The sequence below is a fragment of the Adelges cooleyi genome, unplaced genomic scaffold (assembly GCF_023614345.1).
Source record: "Adelges cooleyi isolate 19-005CV unplaced genomic scaffold, UGA_ACOO_1.1 ACOO_flye_CR_arks_rails_tigmint_CR_PRNA_108, whole genome shotgun sequence".
Taxonomy (NCBI): Eukaryota; Metazoa; Arthropoda; class Insecta; order Hemiptera; family Adelgidae; genus Adelges; species Adelges cooleyi.
Genome location: NW_026095761.1, coordinates 4551666 through 4561977, shown reverse-complemented (window position 1 = coordinate 4561977; position 10312 = coordinate 4551666). Strand labels below are relative to the sequence as shown.

Genomic DNA, 10312 nt, shown 5'->3' with positions numbered 1-10312 from the left:
AAAAGGTTTAAGTGCATAACTATGTTCAATTACAATTTTATAACAATGCCAAATTGATATGTATTGTGCCTGAGATATTAATTAAACATATAATTGATATTGACAATAAAATAGTCACGTGAAATATATTTTTAATATTTAACTTAATAATATAATTATAGGAATGTACATATATGATGGACTATCAAAAAATGTATAAATTAATAATTGTAATTTTAAGAAAACCTTTTTACTTTTGATTTGTTTGTTTCGGTTTACTCTAAATCAGGTACTTCTGTTTGTTAATTATTAACATTAAATTAGATGTTACAAAATCACAACAACATAATTTTTTTTATATAGATTTAGTACATATAATTAAGTGGGCAACATACATTATCCTTTAGTTTTAAAAGGAACTGAAAGCATATAATTAATATTGAACCCTTTATTTGTTTTAATGAACACTTGAAGTTCATACTCTGTATTGGGAACAAGATTGGTTAATTCGATTGAGGCATCTTCCGTCTCATGAACTGTTTGAGTGGAATCTTTTAAATTCTGTAACACAATATGATTAAAAGATAGTTTTTAAAAAAAATAATTGGTAAAAAATATTATCTAAAGAGTATATGAGCACAATGTATTTTAATCTTGAAGGAAAAATGTATATAAGAGAAATCTACAATTAAAAAGAAACTAGACCTCCATTAATTGTAAAAATAATTATAAAAAAAAAATAAATTTACAAAAAAGTATAAAAAGAAAAAAAAACACTTTTGTCGTACCAATTATCATTTAGCAATACACATTTATTTTTTGGTTTAATTACTTATGAATAAAAATTTACCATTTTATTGTATAAACTCATTGTATACTCATTCTAATTTTTAGACTTTAAACAATATAATAACTTTAAATTGTGAATTTTGATTAAAAAAAAACTACATTACCTTCAGTATTAGATGGAAGCCTGTTGGAAACCCGTTTAATTTATTACAGTTTTTATTATCCACGAACCATTTAATCGTAGTTGTTTCATTAGTAATACTTATGGGTTGGCTGGTATCAAGAGTGGGTGCTAAATTTGGTGCTATATTTTTAAAATGATAAGACAAGTATTAGGCAAATGTATTAATAATTATACTATTAGAGCTGTATTTCGTTCAAATAATGAATATAATAATAAAAGTACTTACTCGAAGATGCGGTTTTTTTGAAGATCACATTTTCGTCATCGCCGTAAGTGTAACCTTCAGTAATCGGATGCACTTGTATAATGTACTGGGTATACGGTATTAAACCCAATATATTATACTCCGTTTTGTTGTATATGACAACTGTGGACCAATTACTTTTTATTGTATTAGGAAAAGAGCAGCTAAAATGTCTATTTATCTGAAAATTAATAATTGTTCGAGTAAAAAACCTGAAGGCGTGTGAACTAAAAAGAAACAATATCACAAAACACCTACTTTATATTTAAGTAAGTAATTTATAGAAGCGTTTTTATAGGCATCGATTAATTCCCATGTCACATATCCAATTGTTTCGGAATCAAGTAATTTAACAGCTATGTTTTGGATACCAATATACCCTGAAAATACATATATTATCAAGAATATTGTATGTTTTCGATTTCACGTATTTTGTGTACGGTACCTTGAACGTCTAAAGTTTCATAAAATATGTTTGATGGCTGAGCTGGTCCCTGCATTGTCCTTGCGGTCACTTGAACAGCGTATGTATAACCCGGTATTAAGTTGTCAAACGTGTAGTTAAAGTTCTTAGTAGACACCACTTTGTACTCATCATTGTACATTAATTTTAACATATATTCGTTGATTTCGCAATCATAAGCTTTGTTGGTATTGGGCTGTTGAATATTTATTTAGCATTAAGTTTTACACACACATTTTTTGTGTGGGTTTAAATTATGTCTCTCGACATTGTGCTTATTAATTAACTTATTAATCATAATACTCAAAACAAAAATAGTGGTACACGATATTATGACTGATACTAAATAATAAAACATCAAAATTAAGTAATGATATTACTTTTATCCAAGTGACATTGATATATTCGGCACCTTTAGAAAGCTCTATTCCATAATCAATGTTAGTGGGAACTATAAAAAATAAAATAATTTTATAATATTCTTATAACAGTAAAGCAGTCTAGGCTTCTGGCTGTGTAACATCATCATGACCTTTGGGTGTCCTTTAATTGTTCATGATGACTGATGTTTACACCAGTGGCGTATTTAGGTTTTTGTTTTGGGGGGGGGGGGATATGAATTTATCAAGTGGTCACAGACTCGACTTTTTTTTTTTTAAACATGATGGCTATAATTATTTGCATACTATATACAGCCCATGGGGGGGGGTTGATCCTCTTGATCCCCCCGTAAATACGCCACTGTTTACACATATTAATGACGAGTCCTTACTAGTGATTACATGTTTATCGTGCTTTTACACATTTTATACCTTGACAATCTATTGTGTAGTTCACCATGCTTGTATCCTCATCATTAAGATTACCGTCTTCCGTAACCACAATGGCTCCAAACGTGTACTCGGTTTCTACCAATAAATTGTCAATTTTATCTACTGCATAGTTGGAATCTTGAATTTCTTTAAACACCGTATACTGGAATCCCGACATAGCGGATGATTGCTTCAAATAATAAAATGGAAATAATTTTATTAAAAGGTTTATAACAGTTACATTTAATATTTTTGACTGCTTAAGTTATGTTATTTGCTCCGGTGTAATCTAAAGTATTGTATTACCTTGTACACTATTTGGTATAACGAAATTTTGTTTTTTTGGCTGCCGCCTATATTTTCACTTCCAAAACTAGTATTTAATTTTACGGAGTGGTAATCAGACGATATGATCTGTGGTGGTTTTATTAGCCATGGATATTCTGTAAAAAAGATCAACATTTAGTAGAATCCTACCTCTGCCAACGAGAATTAGACTTACTTTCGGTACAATCCGGTGGAACGAAATTTTTTTTGCAGTTGCCCGCGCAATTTCCGTTATGAATATCACACGAAAGGCAATTCTCAGAACAACTTTTTTTACAATCACGGCCATACGTTCCTTGTAAGCATTCTAAACATTTATTGATTATTTTAAAGGATTAAAAAAAACAATACAAGACATTGTTTGTTAAATACTTATGTCACAAAATCGTCCAGTAAATCCTGAAGCACAAGAGCATTCATTAGTTTCTGTACAGAATAGAAATCCTTGACAAAAGTTTGGAGATATTGAACATGTTTCCGAACAATTGGGTCCATATTTATTCAGCTCACATACTAAATTATAAATAAAGATTATATCGTCCGGTTTTCAATAATATTGTAATAACATTTTTTATAGTTTCGGTTGACTACAAATAATTTCAACAACACTTATTTGCTAATCTCGTTGTATACTTAAATGAAGAAACAAGCAAAATTTATATTAAAATAATTACCTTCGTTTAATTGCAACGGTTTCACTTCTTGACCTTAAAAATAAAACATTAAAATAATAATAATTCTTTAATATGTATTCATGCGTATAATTTAGTACGTATTATTTTTTTACTGTCGATTTACTAATTTTAAAAAATACTTACCAAGATTTTTTGAGGTCCAAACTTTAACGGAATTTGGAATTTCACTATTTAGTTCTTCACTAGATATTTCATACACATCACCATTTTCTATAAAATAAAATGTGACATACTACTCGTATTAAATAATGTTACAGCGAGGGTGCAAAGCGGGTTACATCGGGTTGGGCAAATATTTGTTGTCGCACATGATGCAAGTGCACAAGAAGCAATATTTCAGAAATTATTCATCTATAGCTACATTTAAAATTTGCTTGATCATTCTTAATTAGGGTTTCTTTGATAAATTTGACATACAACTTTGGGGTCTGATACAGCAGCAATAACTGAAATTGGACATTTTAAAGATGTGTGGTATGCAGTTAAGGAGAACTAAAGGAAATTACGATTTGAAAATAAGTAAATAAGTATAATTGTGGAACGTCAATGTTGAGACAATTTTATTACTCTGAAGAACTCATGTAACTCAAATATTTTGCATGTAGGAAACCCATATATCTTTGATACTGTCGCTAATAGAATAGATATTGAAGATGTATTTTCGCTGAATCAGGATGGCTACATTATTAATAGCGTACTAAACCAAATTCTATCAGGAAGCGAGAGGAATCATCTGGACGCTTAAGTCACCTATAGTGGAGCAGATTTTTAAGAGGATATGTATTTCAATTCTTATGCTCTAGTAATTTACTTACCATTGCAATGAGCTATTCTTTTGATACCAAATCTTCTCCATTCGTATTTATAAAAATGTCTAATTATAAAATGATACGTTTTATTTTTAAAAAAAAAATAATCAGTTCGCAGTATCATCATTGTCTCCTGTAACCACAAACACAAACAACTGTATCAAAAAGCGATATATTTTTATATCGTATATAACAAAATATTATGTTATGGTATTTCTTGGTTTCATCTTATTGTTTAACTACTAATATCTGATGTACATTGATTTCAATGATTCACTATTTAAACGACAACGTGTTTATAGCAAATTCAGATAGTAAACCTTCAAAGAAATTCAAACAGCATTATCGGGTAATTTATTTAAAATAAAACTCTCGATATTTCTTAAAATAATTGCAATTTGTTAGTGTTTATTTTTGAAAACCTTTTTGTTAATGTCATTTCACAATAATTCAAAATTACTGATTAATATTTTCCAGAGTGCAATCAGCTTTTGGTATTTAAATGACAATGTATATATTTAATTCAGTTTTTTAATAAGGAATGATTTGCTGTAAATGTTGACTGGTCGATAACCAGTTATGCATACTTACATTCAATGTTATTAAAGTTTGTGATGGTTGGAAGGATAAGGTATAGTATTATATAGTTCTACGCGCATCACACCACACTCCACCTCCCGTCCATGTTTTTATATACATTCCTACTTAAATTTAAATTGATTTAAAATTAATAGAGCTCTGAAGAAAAAAAAATGAATATGTGTAATATTGTAAAACAACATAAAAAAAGTGCAAAAAAAAAAAATGCAATAATTTTATGAGAAAATAATTGCCTTAACTCTAATGAATCATCATTTATACTACAATTGTTATACAATTGGAATGTTTCATTTTAAATACTCTTTATGAGTTTTTTACTAAAATAAAAAACAAGTGAATATCAATTATTGGCTTTTGTTATTCTTGCACATTCCAGACAATTGTTATTAGAATTTACAAAAAAAGTAAAATTAAATTATTTATAAATTAAAGTGTTATCTTACCGTAATTGGTAATAAGACTCTCTCAATAGGAATATTTTTGCCGTTTTCTTGTATAAATAATACTGGACTATAATATTTATTATATTCTTCATTTCCTGCTGAATCAACATTAAAACTATCTCTATATGTTATTGAAAAACATCCTTTAACCGTTTTGCGTGGAGTCCAACTTATATTAACATCTGTACTTGGATAGTAGTATAGCATACCTCCTGGAGCATTTGTAGGTGTATAAGCTAAATAATATGTAAACATTTATACAGGCCAATTAAAACAACTGTATGTTAGAGATTTTTTTATTTTATAAAAAATATTCTATACCATAGAAGTAAAAAATCCAAGTAATAAATAGGGTTAATTCTATTAAAAATTTGTATGGTATTTTATAAATTAAGTAGTAGTATTAATTACTAATTGGAGTATAAATAATAATACAACTTGATATTCAGGTCAGTGACTTTTAAGTATTAATTTAAAAATCGGTTCTCAGATGACGACATTTAAAAAATTAACTCTTAAATATAGGTTTTTTTTATTAACATACGCTGATGCTATAATCACTGGACAGAAGATTGTTGTTCAGTTCTTCTAAGAATATTTCTAGTGAATTAGTTTTTAAAGTATAATGAGACTTTATATTTATATTTTTACAGTTCTAACGGTTAATTATATATTAAACTATACATATTAGAGTCAATTATTTTACCATACAATATAAACTTAAAATTTTCCATAAAATAAAAAATTTTAGTTGTTCATTTCGTAATTTTTTTTTTTTTAATTTTAAGAAAACTATTTAAAGATGGCCTTATAATATGTAACCTCTGGCGTTTTTAAAATGCAAAAAAGCAAATATACTCAAACATGAATACTAAAAATATGTAAAAACCAAATAGTAGGGCGATTAGTTACTTTATGGTAAGATTAATGTATTTTAGTATTTATAAAAAATCTTACTCATTATTGCAATTTAATTACTATTTTTTTTTTTTAAGAATTTTATAAACAAAATTTGTATATATTCTAAAAAAAAATATTACATACCTGACTCAAAATCTATGAAATATTTGTCGATGAACCATGCAGATGAATCATACCTTACGTTTTTGGTTGTAGAAATGTTGCCGGAATAAAATGTGTCTGCGATAAATTCAAAGTCATTTTTTTGAGACTTCAATGCTCTTCCGTTAAATTGTATCGGCATGCCGATACCATTTGTTTTTGAATAAATTTTAATTTTAAAACGACCGCAAACATTTGAAGTACTATTATCATAATCTGGTCTAGAACCTGTTTGTTAATAAATAAATTTAACAAGGAAAAAATTAAATAATAATCTTGGTGTAGGAGTTAATAATAAAAAAAGCCAGTTCATTTGGGTCGGGACATTGTGGGTTAGGTATAGGACATAGAAGGGGGCTATAAAATATAACATTTCCTCTCCTAAAAATCTGTACTCAAACTTTATTTTAATTAGGGGATCAGGGTGTATCTCTTCCGCCCGCTACTTAAATACAACCTGCCACTTAAGACTAAATTACTTATATATAAGTCAATAATTCGACCAATATGGGCTTAAGGAATCCAAATATGGGGACCAGCTAAACCTTCAATAATAAGACCAATACAGGCATTCCATATTATCTCACTTTGAATGATTACAAATGCCCCTATTGCAAGCAATTCTACAACTGGGAAATGAATCTAAAAATGGTGTGTACCTATGTTTTTGAACACAACTAAAGTGAATTGTTTTTACAATTATTTAGTTTTATAACATCATGGAATGGTAATGTGGTGTGATATAAATAAAAACAAGTTATTGCAACTTGAAATGGCTTTATCGTTTGTTTATGTCTTAAATACTCACAGCTATTGGAATCATTGTTGTTTTTTTGTAAATTGTAAATTCTTGACATAGATATATCATAATTTTCTGAAAATGGTGAAAAATATGTATAATATTGCAATAGTTTATTGATATATTGTTGTTTTTGTAATTAAAATGCAAAATACAAAAACACGATCACAGTATATTAGTACAGTTGTTTTTAATAACTAAAACTTACTTAAATATGGCTCTTTTAACTCTGTTGTATATGCGTTAATAAATTTTGTACACGTAAAATGTACCACTACAAATACAATTAAATGAGCGAAATTCATTATGACTCTGTTCGAAAATAAATCTTTTATGATTTATTTTTGTTCAGGATATTAGACGTGATGACCGTAACAACGCTGCCACGACATTAATACATCAAATACCACGGTAAAGATATTATATCGGTTTCTGCTTAATACTTTATCGAATAATATACCTATTATAATCGTTAAATATTGATTGTTTTAATATATTATAGTGTGTTTATTAAAACTATTACAATGTCACGTTTCATTGTACGATATTAATGCATAATATAGTAAGAATCGGTCATTAATTTCTAATTATGATTATCTGTTGTGTAGTTTTTGCTGTAATTAATCTATATAATTTTAGATAGTGCCAATCTGTGTCAATACGCCAAAACTATAAAATCAATAAAATTGAATTATTTAATTATCATTTATATTGTTAAGTAAAACTATTTAAAAATAACATTTAATTGTATGATGTTTATGATTCATAAGCACTTCAATGATTCATTTTTAATAATTATTATTAAGAGTGTACTATGTTTATGACCAAAATTATCAAAACACGTTCTTGCGTCAAAATATCATAAAAAAAAATCTGCTTTAAATAATAAAGTAGTAAATTGCAATACTAAATTACAAACTTCCCATCATAGATAATTAATAAATCTACTAACAAAAGACCAAATGGTAAAAAACCTGGCAAATCAACACTTTAAAAAGAAAATTGAAAGAATACAATAAAACAATAATTCAAGCAAAATTTTGTTCTAGTTATTATTTTATTAAATCTTTGAAATGTATTATTTCATTTGGGATGGAAAAATAAATTATTTAAAATCTTATTTTAACCAGAAATGTAATGTTCTATAAATATTGGTTGCAAAATGTTGTATTTTTTTTACCGAGCACCGCTGGGTTTCTTGGTACTTTAAATAAAGCGTCCAATAATTATATAAGCAAGGTGATTCATTAAGATAATGACACTGTTATTTACCTAATTTTATACATTTTAAACTCCAATATTTTGAGAAGATGAATATCATATCCTTAATGAATTACCTAGTATATTCATGGGTATAAGTGCTTAACTATGTTAACTATACCATACTAATGGATAATATATAATTTAAAAAAATGAAGGTTACACCTATTAATTAATGAAATTGGTCATGTAATATATACAGTAGAATAGATATTTTTTTGCAATAAAACCTTTTCTAAATACTGTTTTCTTCTGTATATCATTAACCTAACCTTATTATCAATGAAACACGTTTGGAAGTGTTATTGTATTTATATAAGTATAATAAACTGTTTTTTTAGATAAGTCGGGGTTTTCCTGATTCCAGCATTACTTCCTAATAATTAACATTTACGATAACACTATTTAAAAAAAATTTGTTTGATAAGTGAAGATAAAACTATAATTCTAATCTGAGCGCACGGCAGTGGTCAGGCCAAGTTCCAGCAATGTCAGTGTATCTTTACACGAACCAATTCATCCAGTTTTTCGAACCAGTTTTTCTACATTTTTGTTACTGACTCACTCACGCATCATCAAAATTATAAAACACTTCCCGTGTAGGTAGGAACGTGAAATTTGGCACAAAGGCAGGTCTTATGGTGTAACTAAAGGAAAAAATCTGAAGGTTGTAGTTTTTTCAAAATTAATGCCGTTTTAGGGAGTGTAGTACTAAATGCATGATGTGATGCGCATAAATATTATTTGATTATATTATTCCAGCGTCGTAGAAACACACGTTTTCATTTAGTGTTACAATATGGCAATAAGCAATTGTTTATAATTGACAGTGAATTCTTATCAAACATTATTTCATTTTCGGTCATCAAATAGAGAATATTTTATTAATCGTAATAATATCATTATTTAATTAAGTCTATATACTCTATACGACTATATCCGTGTTATTCATTGTCGGAGAATTCGTTCGTTCGTTGTAAGTATAAAAAAAAAATAGTAAGTGCCGCTTTTCTAAGAAAAACTGTATTAAGCAAAATCTTCGGGGCGGCCGCGTGAATCAAACGCGCGGTTCTTTGTTCCGAATTTTTAAAACTCTCTCACCAATGTCTAGTAAAAATTAACACGACGCTGAAGCCAGCAAAAATTAATGATACTTCCAACAAAAACCTAACAGTGAAAAAGGGACAAGTTCTAGACCCCCACTCAAAAAAGTCAGCCTATCAAAGTAGTGATATCTACATTGTGGCCAAGTCTGCTATTTCTTTAGTTCATAACCTTACTTCACTTTCATGAGCCACTCTGCTCTTTTATTTGCATTGCCTTGCACTTGGCCAGTTTCTGAACGAAGCATAAAACATCATTATCAAATTTACTCACTTAGGAGTTACTTGGGTGATAACTCAGAAGAAAAGAAAAAAAGGTTCAGTTCCCCTCCCAAAAAATGTTCAGCCAATCAAAGTAGTGGTATCTACATTATGGCTAAGTCTGTTTTATGCCTCATTCAGAAAGGTCATGTTTGGCAGTATTGACAGCCTTGTGGTGTTGTTTGGAAGCTTTTTGCAGCCTTACACCAATTACCATTTGGAAGTTGATCACAACCTTGTACCTCGACTGATTGTTGTTTGCCGATTAATCGGAAAGTGGGTTAGCTTAATCTATTAAAGTGTCCCAGGGTCAACGATCTAGTGTGCAGTGCGGTTGAACGTGGTGATTGCGACTTCGGTCGTAGCTGGGCGAATCGATACAGCCACTAGATTTAAGGGACCTAAGACGGCTGTATAGTCTTGACCTCTATGGACTTCGAAGGCCATTAAATACTTGAAAATACAGCAAATAAAAATTGTTA

At 28.6% G+C, this 10312-nt stretch overlaps 1 protein-coding gene across 1 annotated transcript; it reads right to left on the bottom strand.

Annotated features, from left to right (window-relative positions):
* Positions 1-199: 199 nt before the first annotated feature.
* On the bottom strand, positions 200-7599 carry LOC126847483 (angiopoietin-1 receptor-like). The gene is made up of 17 exons (XM_050587742.1): positions 7415-7599; positions 7216-7281; positions 6390-6635; positions 5346-5581; positions 4309-4435; positions 3617-3703; positions 3473-3505; positions 3171-3311; positions 2974-3105; positions 2778-2914; positions 2472-2661; positions 2040-2110; positions 1642-1855; positions 1455-1576; positions 1179-1377; positions 933-1072; positions 200-540 (listed from the first exon to the last, which is right to left on the bottom strand). The coding sequence occupies exons 1-17, from the start codon at positions 7509-7511 to the stop codon at positions 376-378; spliced, it is 2403 nt and encodes an 800-aa protein (XP_050443699.1). The 5' UTR covers positions 7512-7599; the 3' UTR covers positions 200-375.
* Between the last annotated feature and the right edge of the window lie 2713 nt (positions 7600-10312).